The sequence below is a fragment of the Pan troglodytes genome, chromosome 7, assembly GCF_028858775.2.
Source record: "Pan troglodytes isolate AG18354 chromosome 7, NHGRI_mPanTro3-v2.0_pri, whole genome shotgun sequence".
In the NCBI taxonomy this organism is placed as follows: domain Eukaryota; kingdom Metazoa; phylum Chordata; class Mammalia; order Primates; family Hominidae; genus Pan; species Pan troglodytes.
Window position 1 is genome coordinate 39,090,714 of NC_072405.2, and position 20,270 is coordinate 39,110,983.

At 45.0% G+C, this 20,270-nt stretch overlaps 1 protein-coding gene across 2 annotated transcripts in view; it reads right to left on the bottom strand.

The window, feature by feature from the left end:
• Positions 1-20,270, bottom strand: part of GSR (glutathione-disulfide reductase) — a 56,459-nt gene that overhangs the window by 25,540 nt on the left and 10,649 nt on the right. For both annotated transcript variants that reach the window (XM_016959311.3, XM_519696.8), the window contains exons 2-5: positions 10,487-10,513; positions 8,302-8,390; positions 6,561-6,630; positions 1,594-1,741 (exon numbers count right to left, since the gene is read on the bottom strand). In XM_016959311.3, coding sequence (XP_016814800.1) covers positions 1,594-1,741; positions 6,561-6,630; positions 8,302-8,390; positions 10,487-10,513 — 334 coding nt within the window. The remainder of the gene's footprint in view (positions 1-1,593; positions 1,742-6,560; positions 6,631-8,301; positions 8,391-10,486; positions 10,514-20,270) is intronic.

Below are 20,270 nucleotides of genomic sequence, written 5' to 3' on the forward strand. Positions count from 1 at the left end.
TATATATGTTGCATTTTGGCTGTGTGCAGTGGCTCACACCTGTAATCCCAGCACTTTGGGAGGCCAAGGTGGGCAGATCAACTGAGGTCAGGAGTTTGAGACTGGCCTGGACAACGTGGCAAAACCCCACCTCCACTAAAAATACAAAAAAAAATTAGCTGGACATGGTGGTGCGTGCCTGTAGTACCAGCTACTAAGGAGGCTGAGGCAGGAGAATTGCTTAAACCCGGGAGGCAGAGGTTCCAGTGAGTGGAGATTGCACCACTGCACTCCAGCCTGGGTGGCAGAGCAAGAATCTGTCTCAAAAAAAAAAAAAAAAAAAAAAAAAATTCACCTTGATAATGGATCTTATGAAGCTAATCCATGGAAAATTCAAAAGATGTATAAACTATGTTCACCATCCACAAAGTCCTTATAATCTAGCTGGGAAAAAAGAAAGATATCGCTTGAGCCATCTCCCATCTAAATGTCCTGGTCAAGGCCTTAGTGAGCTGTGATCACACCACTGCACTCCAGCCTGGACAACAGAGCAAGACCCTGTCTCAAAAAAATAAAATAATATAAAATAAAATAATAGGCCGGGCACAGTGGCTCACGCCTGTAATCCCAGCACTTTGGGAGGCCGAGGTGGGCCCATGTGACCAACATGGTGAAACTCTGTCTCTACTAAAGTACATAATTAGCTGGGCGTGGTGGCGGACACCTGTAATCCCAGCTACTCGGGAGTCTGAGGCAGGAAAATCGCTTGAACCCAGGAGATGGAGGTTGCAGTGAGCTGAGGTTGCGCCACTGCACTCCAGCCTGGGTGACAGAGCCAGACTCTGTCTCAAAATAAATAAATAAATAATAAAATAAAATGCAAAAGCAGTTATGACCATCTCTGAGATTCCTTACAGCTTTAATCTTCTATAAGTCTCTACTTAAAAGAGAAAAATATGCATATAAAAGCTTACTTAGCTACTCAAGCTACATCCTTACAGGATTTCTCTCTCTTGAACAAAACAATAACTTATCACGTGTCTTGTAAATAACAACCCGTCTGACAAACTGAGGCTGGAAACAATGTATGCTAAGCTAAGAAGGAAAGAATGAGGCTTTCATTGATTTCTCTCCCTCTGTTACCTGCAATATGTCTGAGCCTGGGGCCAAATGAAATCTCTTGGCTGGGCACGGTGGCCTGCAATCCCAGCACTTTGGGAGGCCAAGGTGGGTGGATCACCTGAGGTCAAGAGTTCAAGACCAGCCTGGACAATATGATGAAACCCCGTCTCTACTAAAAATACCAAAACTAGCCAAGTGTGGTGGTGGCATGCCTGTAGTCCCAGCTACTTGGGAGGCTGAGGCAGGAGAATCACTTGAACCCAGGAGGCGGAGGTAGCAGTGAGCCAAGATCGTGCCACTGCACTCCAGCCTGGGCGACTGCATCACTAGCTACCACTAAGCCAACTGGAGTTAGGTTCTGCAGAGACCTTCTCCCATGGCCTGGCTCCAAAGAGAGAACTGGTTTAGGCAGATCCCCTGGCATGGCTTTTCAGGTTGAAAGCAACAGTAAACTCCTGACTGCTGTTAATGAGTACCTGTCGTATGACTCACCGGGGATCTGGCTCTCATGAGGGGTGGAGGGCATACCACCTGTGGCGATCAGGATGTGAGGGGCGGTGTACTTTTTCCCACTGACCTCTATTGTGGGCTTGGGATCACTCGTGAAGGCTGCATGGCCACGGATGATTTCTATATGGGACTAGAGAAGGAACCATGACATTAGCCTGTTCTTAGAATAAAAACAAAGACACCTGCTGCAACTTATCAGAACTTTCATTTCTCTACTGAACATTTTGATTCTTGGTTTGCTGATGCCAACACAATTCTCCATTTTTCAAGTTTCTGTAGAACTTCTAACTGGCAACCTATACTTAGGAAAGGGGTTGCCATTAGTTGCCGGAAGTATACAGTAAGATGAAATAGGCTGGGCACAGTGGCTTACACCTGTAATCCTAGCACTTTGGGAGGCAGAGGTGGGTGGATAGCTTGAGCTCAGGAGTTCGAGACCAGCCTGGGAAACATGTCAAAACCCAGTCTCTACTAAAAATACAAAAATTAGCCACGCATGGTGCTGCACACCTGTAGTCCCAGCTCTTTGAGGGGCTGAGGCAGGAGGATTGCTTGAATCTGGGAGGTTGAGGCTGCAGTGAGCTGAGATGGCACCACTGCACTCCAGCCTGGATGACAAAGTGAGGGGGAGGAGGAGAAGAAGGAAGAACAAGAAGGAAGGAGGGAAGGGGAGGAGGGGAAGGAAGAAGGAGGAGGGGGAGGAGAGGGGGGAGGAGGAGGAAGAAAGAAAGAAGTTAGAAGAAGGAAGGAAAGAAGAAAGAAGGAAGAAGGAGGAAAAAGAAGAAGAAGAAATAAAAGTGCTACCTTGGGCCAAAACCCAGAGACAAAAAAGTACATGCAAGGCACCCCCGTAAGAAAGATGACATCTTTGCCCCCAAGAATTGAGGGCGAAAGTTCCTTATGTGCAATGTAATCACATTACAGAATGGTGTGTCTGGCCTGGGCATGGTGGCTCACATCTGTAATTCCAGCACTTTGGAAGGCCGAGGCAGGCAGATCACCTGAGGTCGGGAGTTCGAGACCAGCCTGACCAACATGGAGAAACCCCATCTCTACTAAAAATATAAAAATTAGCCAGAAGTGGTGGCGGGCACCTGTAATCCCAGCTGCTCAGGAGGCTGAGGCACGAGAATCCCTTGAACCTGGGAGGCAGAGGTTGCAGTGAGCCGAGATTACGCCACTGCACTCCATCCTGGGCGACAGAGACAAGACTCTCTCTCAAAAAGACTGGTGTGTCTGGAGGAGAGGCAGAAGGCTAAGAAAGACAACAGGATAAAGGTGAAATGAACAGAGGCAAGAGCAAGAGAGGAATTCTGGCCAAGGGAGGGAAACGCAATGCTTGTGCTTTCGTAAAATGGGAAGAATACCACAAAAGTACATGACACTGAAGTTCTACGCTGGAGACGGTGAGAACTCAGACTCTTACTTTTGGATTTGCTCTTACTGGAATCCTCTGTACCGAGGCCTTCACTTAGGGGCTGCTGGCACACTTTTGCCAGCCATGATACATGCAGGGGCATGCAAATGTGGTCAACTTACAAGAATAATGGAACCATGTAAGCATGATTACAAAGTGGAATGCTTTAACATATTGGAACGTGCTTGATTCTGAATTGAGTTATCTTCTTCTTTCCCTGCACCCTCCAGGCCTGTTCCTGCAGGTGCCAGGCTTAATCAAGCTGAATCAAGGTCAAAGACAAAATCCACAGGCCTCCAGAACACCATTCCCTCAGGTCTTAATGACTTCATCTGCAATGCTAGACAAAAAGGAGTATGGCTCGTGTGGCGATAGGACAGACACTAGCTCAGAGGAGGAAGCAGTGAGATTTTTACTTTCATTTTCCAGGATATTAGAAAGTTTCCTTTGCAATATAGAATTTCTGGGTCAACTATAGGTAATTCCTTCCCCATAAGATCACCATAAGCTACAGTACACACCAAGATTTCTAAGTATTACAAAATGCTGGTTCCTGAATAATTTTCCTACCTCTTTTGCAAAAGTATTTCAGTCAGCTCCATTAAAAAAAAAAAGGCCAGATGCAGTGGTTTATGCCTATAATTCCCATATTTTGGGAGGACAAGGCAGAAGGGTTGCTTGAGGCCAGGAGTTCAAGATCAGCGTGGGCAACATAGCAAGACCTCATCTCTACAAAAAAAAATTTTTTTTTTGAGACAGAGTCTTGCATTTTTGCCCAGGCTGGAGTGCAGTGGCGTGATCTCAGCTCACTGCAAGCTCCGCCTCCAGGGTTCACGCCATTCTCCTGCCTCAGCCTTCCAAATAGCTGGGAATACAGGCGCCCGCCACCACACCTGGTCAATTTTTGTATTTTTAGTAGAGCTGGGGTTTCACCGTGTTAGCCAGGATGGTCTCAATCTCCTGACCTCATGATCCGCTCGCTTCGGCCTCCCAAAGTACTGGGATTACAGGTGTGAGCCACCGCGCCCGGCCTCTACAAAAGTTTTTTAAAAGTAGTAGGGTGTGGTGGGACAGTGCTTATAGCCCAAGCTACTCAGGGGGCTGAGGTGGGAGGATTGCTTGAGCCTGGGAGGTTAAGGCTGCAGTGAGCTGTGATCACGACAGTGCCCTCCAGTCTGCTCAAGAGAGTGAGATCCTGACTTCAAAAAAATAAAAAATAAAAATAAAAAACTTGGTGTGTTTTAGTGCTGCCAGTGTTACTCTATACTCAGCCTTAAAATCTCCTGTGCTTAAGGACTGCAGGCCTTTAAATATTTTTCCCCCTGGATTGAGGATTAAAGTTGGAAAATTCACCCTCCAAAAAATAAACCCAATGAATAAGAATATAAAACTGTATACAGTTAGCTACATATGAAGTAACTCGTCCTAAAAATTGGTTTATAAATATGCTGCTACTGAGATCACAGTGGCCTAATTATCATCAAGAATCTACTGATCTAAGCCAGGTGTAGTGGCTGATGCCTGTAATCCCAGCATGTTGGAAGGACAAGGCAGGAGGATCACTTGAGCCTGGGAGGTCGAGGCTGAGATCATGCCACTGCACTTCAGCCTGGGTGACAGAGTAAGACCCTTCTCAAAAAAAAAAAAAGAAGTTACTGATCTAAATATAACCGAAGAGGGCCAGGAGTGGTTGTTCACCCCTGTAATCCCAGCACTTTGGGAGGCTGAGGCAGGCAGATCACTTCAGGCTAGGAGTTCGAGACCAGCCTGGCCAACATGGTGAAACCCTATCTCTACTAAAAATACAAAAAAAAGTAGGCAGGTGTAGGGGCACGCGCCTGTAGTCCCAGCTACTCGGGAGGCTGAGGCACAAGAATTGCTTGAACCTGGGAGGCAGAGGTCGCAGTGAGCTGAGATCACATCACTGCATTCCAGCCTGGGCGACAGAGCAAGATTCTGTTTCACAAATAAATAAATAAACAAACAAACAAACAACCGTAAGAAATCTTAGAAACAGCAAAGTGAGACCACAAAGACAAATGAAGGGTGGCGGGAAGATATTGTCAAGGAAAAGGAGAGTTAAGTGATGCACAGGTTGTGAATGTCACCTACATGGTCCTGGTGGGAAAGGTGTGACATCCCAGCACTATGGGGGAAAAGCATCAGGATAGTGAAGGATGACATACAGTTGCTGGAGGCAAACACACCTCTGCCCAGTTTTCTTGATCAGATGTCATTCATAAAAACAACCTTCTGAATCCTAATTTGGTCTCTTAAGGAGGTCTTACTCTAGGCAAATAAACAATGGTAGGTTTGGCCAGGTGCGGTAGCTCACGCCTATAATCTCAGCACTTTGGGAGGCCGAGGTGGGCAAATCACTTGAGGTCAGGAGTTCGAGACCCCTGGTCAACATGGTGAAATCCCGTTTCTAGTAAAAATACAAAAATTACCCAGGCGTGGTGGTGCACACCTCTAATCCCAGCTGCTTGGGAGGCTGAGGCAGGAGAATTGCTTGAACCTGGTGGGAGGCAGAGGTTGCACTGAGCTGAGATTGTGCATTCCAGCCTGGGTGAATAGAGAAACTCTGCCTCAAAAAACAAACAAACACACAATGGCAGGTTTTCAGCTAGATAGCACTCCTCATTTTAATTAATAAACTGGTATACTGGTGCACAAAGTCTCTCGTATGTGACTTCTGAATCTAATTGCCAGGCCAGACCTACTCAAGGTGCAGCCATTAGGTGAGGCCTGGTCTGCCAGCTCTGGCACACGCCACCCTCTCTCTGCAGAAGAGACTGGCCATCTAGGTCAGAGGCTTCTGCTCTGACAGGTCAATTTCAATAATAGAAAAAGTAAGAGGCCAGGCACAGTGGCTCATCTCTATAATCCCAACACTTTGGGAGGCTAAGGCAGGAGTTTAAAGACCAGCCTAGGCAACACAGTGAGAAATCTCTACAAAATATTTTAAAAATTAGCCAGGTGTGGTGGTGCGTGCCTACAGTCCTAGTTACTACGGAGACTGAGGTGGGAGGACTGCTTGAGCCCAGGACTTGGAGGCTACAGTGAGCTATCATTGCACCACCGTACTCCAGCCTGGCAACAGATAGAGACCTGGTCGTTAAAAATAAAATAGAGCCGGGCGCAGTGGCTCATGCCTGTAATCTCAGCACTTTGAGAGGACAAGGTGGGCAGATCACCTGAGGTCAGGAGTTCGAGACCAGCCTGGTCAACATGGTGAAACCCTGTTTCTACTAAAAAAATACAAAAATTCGATGGGTGTGGTGGCACACGCCTGTAGTCCCAGCTACTCAGGAGGCTGAGGCAGGAGAATTGCTTGAACTCAGGAGGCGGAGGTTGCAGTGAGCCGAGATTGCGCCCCTGCACTCCAGCCTGGGCGACAGAGCGAGACCCTGTCTCCAAAAAAATAATAATAAAAATAAATAAATAAATAGGGCTACAGTCTGGCAAGACTTAGCTGAGTACTCAAGAAGGGAACAGCTCTTTCTCAAAGTTAAAAACCCAGCATACACACCTTGGTGAGATTGTTTTGATAGATGGCATTCAGGCGGCTCACATAGGCATCCCGCTTTTCCTTAATAACACTGCAATGAAACCCAAGTCAGTATTCAGAAACAGGATCTTCCCCTTCTAGTTAGTAACTAAGGCATCTGTCCCTGAACACCCCGAGCAGAGAATCACTGACTGTCAACAGGAACCGCAGTGAGTGAATGTCTCCGAAGACAGTCATCCCCTCCCTGTGTCATTCTGCTGCCCCATGTGTTAAAAGCCTCTGTGCCACTCAGTGGAGAACACACTCAGTTGGCATCGTCTTTCTGCACAGAAGACAAGGAGAAATGTTTTGGCAAAGTGCCTAGAACATGATGTGCATAGGACGTGGTGGGCACTTAATAAACACTTGCTAAATAAATAAATTTGCTAAATTTCTTCAAAACTGTTAATGGCTTCAAAGGATTTACAGCAGTTCCTTAAATAGTTAAACACAAGACTACCATATGATCCGGCAATTTCACTTCTAAGTACAGACCCAAAAGAAACTGGAAGCAGAGACCGGAACAGATACCCATATACGAATGTTCATAGCAGCATTGTTCACAGTAACCAAAAGGTAAAAACAGGCCGGGCGCGGTGGCTCACGCCTGTAATCCCAGCACTTTGGGAGGCTGAGGTGGGCGGGCGGATCACGAGGTCAGAAGATCGAGATCATTCTGGCTAACACAGTGAAATCCCGTCTCTACTAAAAAAAATACAAAAAATTACCCAGGCATGCTGGTGGGCGCCTGTAGTCCCAGCTACTCAGGAGGCTGAGGCAGGAGAATGGCGTGAACCCGGTAGGCGGAGCGTGCAGTGAGCCGAGATCGCGCCACTGCACTCCAGCCTGGGTGACACAGTGAGACTCCGTCTCAAAAAAAAAAAAAAAGGTAAAAACAACCCAAAAATTCACTAACAAATGAATGGATAAACAAAATGTGGTTTTATCCATATGAAGAAATCTTATTCTGCCTTTAAAAGGAATGAAGGCTGGGCACAGTGGCTCACACTTGTAATCCCAGCACATTGGGAGGCTGAGGCGGGCGGATCACTTCAGCTCAGGAGTTCAGGACTAGCCTGGGCACCACAGTGAGATCTCATCTCTACTAAAAACAAAAATTAAAAAAAAATAGGCAGGCATGGTGGCACGTGCCTGTAGTCCCAGCTACTCAGGAGGCTGAAGTGGGAGGATAGCTTGAGCCCAGCTCAAGATAGCAGTGAGCTATGATTGCACCACTGCACTCCAGCGTGGACAACAGAGCAAGACCCTGTCTTAACAAACAAACAAAAAGGAATGAAGTTCTGACACATACTACAACATGGACAAACTGTGAAAACAAAATACACTAGACATAAAGGAACAAATATTGTATGATTCCACTTATATGAGTTCCCTAGAATTGGCAAATTCATAGAGACAGAAAGCAGAATAGAGGTTCCCAGGGGCCAGGGGGAGAAGAGAATGAGGGGTTGTTGTTTAATGGAATAGTTTCTGTTTGGGATAGCAGAAAAGTTCTGGAAGTGGTAATAGTGGTGACGACTGTATAACAATGTGAATGCGCTTAATGGCACTCAATTGTATACTTAAAAATGGCTAAACTGTAAATCTCGTATTGTGAATATTTACCACAATTCCTCCTCCATCCCTAAAAAAGTTTATGGCTCAGTTATAAAAGAAAAATATCTACACTTGGAAACTGAACCCTCTGAGTGTTGACACTTACCGCCAATTGAATTTACCCTCACAACTTGGAAAGCCATAATCAGCATGATCATGCATGAATTCAGAGTGGACAGCTGTGTTCCACATTACCTGTTAAAAAAAAAAAAAAAAAAAGGATCCAAAACAGCAGTAAATCAGTCCTGAGGGGAAAAAAGGAATCATGAATGAATGGTAACTAGGTAACAGCAGATAAAAATACTGCCCTTTAAATTAAAAACAAACTTAGCTGGGCACGGCAGCTCACGTCTGTAATCCCAGCACTTTGGGAGCCCGAGGCAGGTGGATCACTTGAGGTCAAGAGTTCGGGACCAGCCTGGCCAACATGGCAAAACCCCATCTCTATTAAAAATACAGCTACTTGGGAAGCTGAGGCAGGAGAATTGCTTGAACCCTGAGGGCAGAGGTTGTAGTGAGCCAAGATCACACTGCTGCACTCCAGCCTGAGTGACAGAGTCTCTGTCTCAAAAGATAAAATAATAATAATAATAAATAAAATCTACTATACCTTGCTAACTTAAAACATTTTTTTTTTTAAAAGAGATAAGGGGAAAGCTATTAAAAACAGACTAAAAAGAAACAAAAACAAGGCCGGGCACAGTGGCTTATGACTATAATCCCAGCACTTTGGAAGGCCGAGGGAGGTGGATCACTTGAGGTCAGGAGTTCGAGACCATCTTGGCCAACATGGTGAAATCTCATTTCTAATAAAAATACAAAAAAATTAGCCAGGCATGGTGATGCACGCCTGTAGTCCCAGCTACTTGTGCTGAGGCAGGAGAATCACTTGAACCTGGGAGGTGGAGATTGCAGTGAGCTGAAATCACACCACTGCATTCCAACCTGGGCAAGAGTGAGACTCTGTCTCAAAAAAAAAAAAAAAAAAAGAAAAGAAAAAAAAATATATAAATGAACATACATAAATGTCTACCACATGTGATCAGAAGGAATAAGTAAATATCAGAATAAAACATTACAAAATCAGTTTACTGTGCAGTATTAGCCCAGTGGTATATTTAAAAAAATATAAACTTGTACCAATCAACACGAAATTTACCACCATAACTGGTTTAAACTACATAAAACCACCTTATAATTAATTTATATAATTCATACAGTCATAATTGCATGGCTCCAAGTAGAACAGATTACAAAAAGTATGACTAATAGGAAAGGAAATAGTTGAGGGAAAATGTCCCAGAGAAAAAAAGTCTTCCTAAGACAGAAAGAAAAACACCTACCTATACCAGGGAAAAGATTTCAAAAAGACTTTTTGGAATTAAACTCAGGTATGCATCACTGATGAGATTAGGAGATTTGCTTATATAATACCAAAAAGATGACAAGTTAAAATGGAATGTCATTAATAAAGGTGGTAAGCTTGAGATTACAACATATGTTGAAAGTACATTCAAATGAGTGGTAAAATTCTTTGCAAGTATAAGCAAGAGGCAGCTTTACAAATAAGAGCTGCTGTTTTTTCCTCTTTGTCAAGGGTAAAAAAATGAATTCATTCAATGTGACCTGCACCACAGATATTAATACCGAAAAAATCACTAATGTGATACAGAAAATCCATGAACCCACAGAACTTAAGAAGATTCCATTCAACAGTTTGGTTTGCTGGCTGGGTCTTTTTGCTGAGAAAAAACTATCCTGTGGTGTAGATGACCAGGCCTTGGCTGGGGTCTGTGGCTCATGCCTATAATCCCAGCATTTTGGGAGGCTGAGGTGGGCAGATCACCTGAGGTCAGGAGTTCGAGACCAGCCTGGCCAACACGGTGAAACCCCATCTCTACTAAAAATACAAAAATCAGCCAAGTGCAGTGGCGCGCGCCTGTCATCCCAGCTACTTGGGAGGCTGAGGCAAGAGAATCACTTGAATCCAGGAGGCAGAGGTTGTGGTGAGCCAAGATCGTGCCACTGTACTCTGGGCCTGGGCGACAAGAACGAAACTCCGTCTCAAAAAAATAATAATAAAAATAAAAAGTAATTAAAAATAAATAAAAAAATTTAAAAAACACAAATCAAACAAAAACAATCCTATTGCTTAAGCTACTTTTAGTAGGGTCTAGGGGTTTTTTTTGCAGAAAGAATTTTAACTGATCTATTTGGAAACATTCTGATTTTGATTATGATTTACCAAATAGAAAAAGGATTGTAAAGGGAAAGAGAAATAAAAATTCTACCTTTTTGGGTACACATCCAACATTCACCTGGAAAAAAAAAAAAGAGACAGACTTTAAGAATACTGAATTCAAACCATCAAACGGAATCTGCAAGAAATGCATGCTAAGCATCAAGCGAGGAGTCTTCCTTGGGTTCTAAGTCACAGTGTACTAAATTCTATTTACTTTCTTTGTTAAAAAAAGATAAGAACATTATTTTCCTTCTGTAATGAGGGAGAGAAGTTCATTCATCAGCATTTTTCTTGGACGGAGAAAGAACAATCAGCCCATTTGAGCAGCTGTCTAAGAGGACTTCTCGGGAAAGTACTGCAGAATACGTGGATAAACACCCAAGATGGGCCAGGGCTTGGTAGTTCACACCTGTAATTCCAGCACTTTGGGAGCTGAGGCAGTTGGATTGCTTAAGCCCATGAATTCGAGACCAGCCTGGGCAACAAGCGAGACCACGTCTCTACAAAAAAAAGTAGCTGGGTGTGGTGGTATGCGCCTGTGGTCCCAGCTACTCAGGAGGCTGAGGTGGGGGGACCCTTTGAGCCTGGGAGGACAAGGCTGCAGTAAGCCATGATCATGATCATCCCACTGCACTCCAGCCTGGGTGACATTGCAAGACTCTGCCTCAAAAAAGAAACACACACAAAGAAAGGCTGAACATTGAGATACTGGTGAATACTCACCAAAAGCACAAAAATTTAAAGTACATGGCATGGAACTTAGGATATTGATTAACCATTAGTACAGAAACTTGAGAAAACCTAAATAAATATTAGAGCTCATAAAATGACTTTGATTTCTAACTACTAGGCATTTGGCCTAAAGAAGTAACCAAAGATGTAGAAAAGCGAAATGCACAAATGCACAGATTATCATGTTATGTACAAATACATATTTGGTTATAGTCATTTCCATTTCACTCTTAGTTAATATATAGAAATATACTTATGGAATAAAAGTAGAAAAAGCAAGACTCAGAAAACTACTTTTTTTTTTTTTTGAGACGGAGTCTCGCTTTGTTGCCCAGGCTGGAGTGCAATGGTGCGATCACAGCTCACTGCAAACTCCACCTCCCAGATTCAAGCGATTCTCCTGCCTCAGCCTCCTTAATAGTTGGGACTGTAGGTGCGCACCACCATGCCCGGCTAATTTTTGAATTTTCAGTAGAGATGGGGTTTTGCCATGTTGGCCATGCTGGTCTCGAACTACTGACCTCAGGTGATCCACCTGCCTCAGCCTCCCAAAGTGCTGGGATTACAGGCATGAGCCACTGCGCCCAGCCAGAAAACTACATTATTTTGTTTGTTTGGTTTTTTTTTTTTGAGACTGAGTCTCACTATATCGTGCAGGCTGCAGTATAGTGGCGAGATCTCAGCTCACTGCAACCTCTGCCTCCCAGGCTCAAGCGATTCTCATGCCTCAGCCTCTCGAGTAGCTGAGATTACAGGCGCCTGCCATCCTGCCTGGCTAATTTTTGTATTTTTAGTAGAGATGGGGTTTCACCTTGTTGGCCAGGCTGGTCTTGAACTCATGACCTCAAGTGATCCACACACCTTGGCCTCCCAAAGTGCTGGAATTACAGGCATGAGCCACCACGCCCAGCCGAAATCTACATTTTTTAAAAGTAAAGATAAAAGATAATTTAAATAATGAAATATTTTTCATCTGTCAGATTGGCAAAAATTTTAAAGGTTGACTATAACTAGTGTTAGCAAACATATCCTGATTGGCCCAGCAATTCTACTTTTACAGTAACCTAGAAAAGTAGTCACATATTATGCTCCCGTGTCCAAAGATGCATTTATGGGGCTATTCCTTGAAGCTTGGTGATAACGGGTAACTACAGACAGGTTAAATATCCATCGGCAGGGAAGTATTAAATAAATAGTTATACATTGAGTCTGTGGAATATTCTGCAGCCATTTAAAAGGGCAAGGTAGATTTCTATGCGCTATATGGAAAGAGTTCTAACATACACTGTTATGCATCAAACAGAAAGTTGCAGAATAGTAGTTATGCCACGACCCAATTCGTATTTATATGCAGTATGTGTGTATGTATATATGGCTGTAAACACAGTTTGGCTATACTCCAAGCGGTCAACAGTGTTTCTCTGGAGAGGGAGAAAACTTTCACATTTTGTTCTATATGCTTTTTTTTTTTTTTTTTTTTGAGACAGAGTCTTGCTCTGTCACTCAGGCTGGAGTGCCATGGTGCAATCTCAGCTCACTGCAACCTCCGCTCCCCGGGATCAAACAATTCTCCCTCCTCAGCCCCCGAGTAGCTGGGACCACAGGCGTTCACCGCCATGCCGGGTATTTTTAGTAGAGACAGAGTCGCACCATGTTGCCCAGGCTGGTCTTAAACTCCTGAGCTCAAGGGATCCACCCGCCTTGGCATCCCAAAGTGCTAGGATTACAGGCGTGAGCCACCACGCTTGGATATACTTTTCTAAAAAAAATAAAAAATATTTTTCTAAAAATATAGAGACAGGGTCTCACTATGTTGCCCAGGCTGGTCTCAAACTCCTGGGCTCAAGCAGTCCTCCTAACTCGGCCTTCCAAAGTGTTGAGATTACAGGTGTGAGCTACCATACGTGGCCTGTATATGCTTTTTCTTTTATTTTTTAAATAAAAATTAAAAATACTTTATAAAAATAGAGACAAGGTCTCAGTATATTGCCCAGGCTGGTCTTGAACTCCTGAGATCAAGTGATTCTCCTGCCTCAGCCTCCCAAAGTGCTGAGATTATAGGCATGAGCCACCAGGCTTGGCCTGTATATGCTTTTGGAAAACAGTTTAATGATCACTCACCAAAATCCACAGGAGAATCTTAAATGTTTACAAGCAGCAATTATTCCACTATTCCTGCCAGCACTGCATCCTTCATGGCAGAGTATCACAAGTACTTCATACTAAAAATTAGAATAATTTATGGGCTGGGTGTGGTGGCTCACGCCTGTAATCCCCACGCTTTGGAAGGCCGAAAAGAAAGATGATTGCTTGAGCCCAGGAGTTAGGGACCAGCCTGGGCAACACAGTGAGACCCTGAGACCCCATCTCTGTAAAAAAATAAAAAATAAAAAATTAGTTGGGTTTGGTGGTGCATGCCCGTAGTTCCAGCTATTCAGGAGGCTGAGGCGGAAGGATCTCTTGAGCCCAGGAGTTGAAGGCTACAATAAGCTCTGATCATACCACTGCACTCCAGCCTAGGTAACAGAGCCAGACCGTACCTCTAAAAATAAATAATAATAATTATAAACGTATGGCTTTCTATCTAGAGTGCCCTTTCATCTGGCCAAGCTGAGGATATGCTACTTCTCTACCCCCAAGTACCTGACAACATTACTGGGATAAATAGAATAAGCCATTTCTAAGAAAGGAGGACAGACGGCAGGGGTTTCTTAATGGTAAGAGCAGAGAAAGGAGGTCGAAACTCTGTGGGAAGAATAATGCTAGCCCCATAATGGGAATGATTTTCTCATCCAACCTGCCTTTTCCAGTTACTTGGCAAGCAACGTGCTTCCCCGTGCCTTCCACCCACACCTTTATACCCTGCAGTTCACCATTTAAGTTCACTAAGTGGCTTCAACTAGGACAGACTCCAAAAGCAATTTTCCCAAAGGTAGAGATGATTTGTCTGCTACATAAATACTGCTGGTCTTCCAGTCACCATTTCTGGCTTCCCAACAATCATCAAAAGCAATCCAAGGGTGTCATAAAGCACTCAATGTTCTAAACTACTCTCACATACCATCAGTTTGTTCCTCATGTATATTTGAAGCTACTTTAAAGTTATTTAAGGCTTCTTTTTCTAAGTTTTTTAAAAATATGTTTTTAAAAAAAGTTTTAAAAAAATGTTTAATTTTAAAACATATTCTTTTTTTGGAATATGTTTCTTCTAAGCGCCAAGGTGGGCTTTCACTGGTGCCTGGTGTCTATAACTCTGGTTTGTTTTTTAGAAGTTTCTGCCTTTTTTGCTTCTACGTCGTCTTAGCTTGCAGGCATTCATTCAGAGGTACTGAGTAAGCACTCACTTGTGCCAGGCATTATGCAAGGTAAGGCACTAAACAGATACAGTCCCTGCTCTTGGGGACTATATCAGTATCTTGGCCTACAGTGCCAGCCAGAGAGAGGCTCTGAGCCTATCCAAGATACTGACTCAAGGGGCAGCAGCAGAATCTCCACATTCCCTAAAATTGAAGAGCACTGGGCCAGAAACCAGAGGAAGAGGATGGTGGAAAATTGTGGCCTTGTTGGGCCAGAGAAGCTGCGCCCCAGCACAACACACTTTGGGGCCTGGGGCACTGGTTGAAAGGAAGCCTATGACCCTGAAATACCACTGTCCTATTTGCCAGCTCTTGTGAACAGGCCTCCAGGGATTTCCACTGCTTTTAGAGGCCTATTTACATGCCAGCAACATGACATGACTTCAGCGCCTCTGACTTGGAAGGAACGAAAAGCACATTTAGGCTGGGAGTGGCGGCTCATGCCTATAATCCCAGCACTTTGGGAGGCCAAGGCAGGTGGATCGCTTGAGGCCAGGAGTTCAAGATGAGCCTGGGCAACATGGTGAAACACTGTCTCTAGAAAAAATACAAAAATTAGCCAGGTGTGATAGTGAAGCCTGTAGTCCCAGCTACTGGGGAGGCTGAGGCAGGAGAATCACTTGAGCTTGGGAGGTCAAGGCTATAGTGAGCTGAGATAGCACCACTGCACTCCAGCTTGGGCAACAGAATGAGACCCTATCTCAAAAAATACACATACACTTAGTTCCAGTGAGAGCTGGGGAGGCCAGAGGTGAAAAGCTGGCATGCTCTCGCTCACCCATCCCCTCTGCTGCTCCCTTCTCTTTCCCCCCCAATTTTTTTTTTTTCAATTTCTTACAAATTAGAGACGGAGGCTGGGCATGGTGGCTTATGCCTGTAATCCCAGCACTTCGGGAGGCCGAGGCAGGCAGATCACCTGAGGTCGGTAGTTCAAGACCAGCCTGACCAACATGGAGAAACCCTGTTTCTACTAAAAATGCAAAATTAGCTGGGCATGGTAGCACATGCCTGTAATCCCAGCTACTTGGGAGGCTGAGGCAGGAGAATCGCTTGAACCCAGGAGGTGGAGGTTGCCGTGAGCGGAGATCGTGCCATTGCACTCCAGCCTGGGCAACAAGAGCGAAACTCCATCTCAAAAGAAAAAGGAAACAAACAAACAAACAAACACATTAGAGACAGGGTCTTACTATGTTGCGCAGGCTGGTCTCAAAATGCTGGGCTGAAGCAGTCCTCTCACGTTAGCCTCCCAAAAGTTGGAATTACAAGCATGAGCCACCGCACTCAGCCTTCTTTCCCCTTTCTCTAGCTCAGGGCTCCCTGACCCCCAGGTGCCTATTAGGAACCAGGCTGCAGCAGGAGGTGAGTGGTGGGCAAGTGAGCGAAGCTTCATATGTATTTATAGCTGCTCCCCGTCGCTAGCATTATTGCCTGAGCTCCACCCACCTCCTTTCAGATCAGTGGCGGCATTAGATTCTCATAGGAGCGTGAACCCTATTGTGAACTGTGCATGCAAGGGATGTAGGTTGCACACTCCTTATGAGAATCTAATTGCTGATGATCTGTCACTGTCTCCCATCAGCCCCAGATGGGACCAACTAGTTGCAGGAAAACAAGCTCAGGGCTCCGTCGGAGTCTAGATTATGGTGAGTTGCATCATTATTTCATTATATATTACAACATAATAACAATAGAAATAAAGTGCACAATAAATGTGATGCAGGCTGGGCGTGGTGCCGCAAGCCTGTAATTGCAGCACTTTGGGAGGCCAAGGCGGGCAATTACCTGAGGTCAGGAGTTCAAGACCAGCCTGGCCAACATGGTGAAACCTCCATCTCTAATAAAAATACAAAAATTAGCCAGGTGTGGTGGTGGGTGCCTGTAATCCCAGCTACTTGGAAGGCTGAGGCAGGAGAATCGCTTGAACCCAGGAGGCAGAGGCTGCAGTGAGCCGAGATCATGCCATTGCACTCCAGCCTGGGCAACAAGAGTGAAATTCTGTCTCAAAAAAATATAAATAAATAAATAAATAAATGTGATTCACTTGAATCTTGAAGCATCCTGAAACCATACCCCACTGCTGGTCCGTGGAAAAATTGTCTTCCACAAAACTGGTTCCTGGTGCCAAAAAGGCTGGGGACTGCTGCTCTAGCTGACCTGTGCATCAGGTTGTCAGAGGGAGCACAGGCCTCAAGTCAGACAGATAGGAGTTTGACTCTCAGCTCTCCCATTTAGTGGCTAGAGGTGGGTGAGTTTCCAAATTTCTCCTAGCTCAGTTAAGGGAAGAATGCTTCCATTATGGAGATTTTGAGCAGGTCAGAGATAAGGTATATAAAGCATCTATTTCTAATCTATGATAGATGTGATGGTGACTCTGACACCTCTGAATTATTTCTGCATCTGCTGGCTCCCTACACGCACACAAGGCATACGGAAAGGCGGAGATAAATTCCCCAGGGGCCTTCCTACCTAAAACACATCAGCTGATCACAAAGGAAGTTTGCCTCCCAGACTGGAGCATTATCAGATGAGTTCTCAGGGCTCTGGTTGCCCAGAGTTGCACATTGCTAAGGCCCTCAGCATACAACACTGGCAGATTCCCCGGTTCTCCAGGTGGGCATTAATGAGGGATAAGAAACAAGTTTCTTTTTTTCTTTTTGAGACAGAGTCTCACTCTGTCACCCAGACTGGAGTGTGCAGTGACACAATCTCAGCTCACTGCAACTTCTGCCTCCCAGGTTCCAGTGATTCTTAGCTTCCCGAGTAGCTGAGATTATAGGCACGCACCACTATGCCCTGCTAAGGTGTTTTGTTTTTTTTTTTTTGCTTTGTTTTGTTTTGAGATGGAGTCTCACTCTTGTTGCCCAGCTGGAGTCCAGTGGTGCCATCTCGGTTCATCACAACCTCTGCCTCCTGAGTTCAAGCAATTCTCCAGCTTCAGCCTCCCGAGTACCTGGGATTACAGGTGCCCGCCACCATGCCCAGCTAATTTTTAAATTTTTTTTTTTTTTTTTTTTTTTGAGACGAGGTCTCACTCTGTCATCAGGCTGAAGTGCAGTGGTGCGATCTCGGCTCACTGCAACCTCTGCCTCCTGGGTTCAAGCAATTCTCCTGCCTCAGCCTCCCGAGTAGCTGGGACAACAGGTGTGTACTACCACACCTGGATAAATTTTTTTTTTTATGTATTTTTAGTAGAGACGGAGTTTCACCGTGTTAGCCAGGATGGTGTCGATCTACTGACCTCATGATCCGCCCACCTCGGCCTCCCAAAGTGCTGGGATTACTGGCCTGAGCCACCGCGCCTGGCCAATTTTTGAATTTTTAGGAGAGATGGGGTTTCACCATGTTGACCAGGCTGGTCTCAAACTCCTGGCCTCAAGTGATCCACCCACTTCAGCCTCCCAAAGTGCTGGGATAACAGGCGTGAGCCACCACACCCAGCTAAGAAACAAAATTTCACAGGCCGTTCAGTAAATACATCATCAAGGAGACTCCTGTAACTCAGCCTCTCTTTCCAAACCGATGATCCATTCCTGAGAGCTTCCTTTTCCAACCAATCTAGTGTTCAGAACCCCGATCAGTGGTCCTGCTGGCATCAATCTAGTGTTCAGAATCCCGATCAGTGGGCCACCTGTTATCTGGTGATAACAGGTGGCAAAATTCAGAAGCTTCACCATTTTTCCTAGGGCCTGCCTCGTTACCTTCAATCCTGCCTAGTCAGGTAGAAACTTCACATTGCCCATGTTGGCAGTAAAACAAGAACTTGGTTAATCTGCAATTGCGCCTGCCAAGAACATCAACTGTGTTCAATAGTGAATTTCCGGCTGGGTGTGGTGGCTCACACTGTAATCCCAAAACTTTGGGAGGTGAGGTGGGAGGACTGCTTGAGCCCACGAGTTAGAGACCGGCCTGAGAAACATAGTAAGGCCTCGTCTCCACAAATAAAAAATTTAAAAATTAGCCGGGTGTGGTGTTGCACGCCTGTAGTCCCAGCTACATGGGAGGCTGAGGTGGGAGGATCGTTTGAGCACAGGAGTTTGAGGCTGCCATGAGCTATATTGCACCACTGCACTCCAGCATGGGTGACAGAGCAAGACCCTGTCTCAAAAAAAAATTGTTAACTTCCTTCCTCTGGTTCCCCACAACCCCCCACCACAGAATTGCCTACAGTTTCCTCCCTCTGTCGTCCTTCTTTGCTGCCTAAAATCTAATTCAAGACCAGAATGAGAACTACTCAGAAAATAGACGAGTCATAATTTCCAAGGCAAAACACTATCGATTCATCAACTCAATTATTTCAGCAACTATATACTGAGTACTTGCTATGTGCAAAACACTGTTTTAGGGGCTTGGACTACACTGATGACTTAAACAGATAAAGATCCCTGTCTCTGTTGCATTTCATCAGCTTTACACCAACAATGACTAAATATAATGCTGTCTGGACATGGCCCTGTCCCTGGCACATATTCACTATTCAATATCCATGTCTCCACCTTCAAAGTCTTTTTTTTCATTTCAGATGAAGGTTAGTTCAGGGAGGCATCAAGCTTGAGAAAGAGAGAAAAAAAAAGCAGTCTGTGTAAAGCAGAATCTAAAGCAAGAAAATCAATGGATACATCTGCAAGAGATATTAACAAAGGCTGTTTTTGTTCAATTCTTAGCTAAGCAGAACATTAACCTGAACCTTCCAGTCTCAGGAAATCACCAGATTTTTAAAAAGTGTGACTGGGTGCCGTGGCTCACACCTGTAATCCTAGCACTTTTGACGGGTCAAGACTGGAGGATCCTTTGAGCCCAGGAGTTTGAGAGGAGCCTGGACAACACAGCGAGACCCCATCACCACAAATAATAGCCTGTAGTCTCAGCCAGTTGGGAAGCTGAGGCAGGAGGATCACCTGAACCCAGGATATTGAGGCTGCAGTGAGCCACGATCGTGCCACTGCACTCCAGCCTGGGCGACAGAGTGAGACCCTGTCTCAAAAAACAACAAAATTTAAAAAATAAAAATAATTATTACTCTGGGGCATCCGGGGAGAAGAAGAAAGAGTTTTGTGAGACAACTCTTCTGGATGTCAGTCCCCACTATTACCTGATACCCACCATCTCCCGTCCCCCAAAAAGAAAAGGACCTAGGACCTCCACATCCTATTAGGCTGGTGCAAAAGTAACTGCAGTAATATTTAATGTTGCAACACCTAGTGAATAGAAGGTAATGAATTCTCACTGACTGGAAGCCACTTACAAATGCCAAAGTGGTCCGGGCATGGTGGTTCAGGCCTATAATCCCAGCACTTTGGGAGGCCAAGGCTGGCGGATCACTTGAAGTCAGGAGTTTGAGACCAGATGGCCAACATGGCAAAACTCAGTCTCTACTAAAAATATAAAAATTAGCCAGGTGTGGTGGCGGGCACCTGTAATCCCAGCTACTCAGGAGGCTGAGGTAGGAGAATCACTTGAACTTGGGAGGTGGAGGTTGCAGTGAGCCAAGATCGTGCCACTGCACTCCAGCCAGGGTGACAGAGTGAGACTTCGTGTCAAGAAAAAAAAAAAAAAAAGCTAAAGGGTATCAGTATTTCCATATCATTCCTTTAGCTTCCCTTTATAAAAAAAGTTCTTGGATTCTTGGACAGACACGGTGGCTCATTTCTATAATCCCAGCACTTTGGAAGGCCGAGGTGGGTGGATCGGTTGAGGTCAGGAGTTCGAGACCAGCCTGGCCAACGTGGTGAAACCTCATCTCTACAA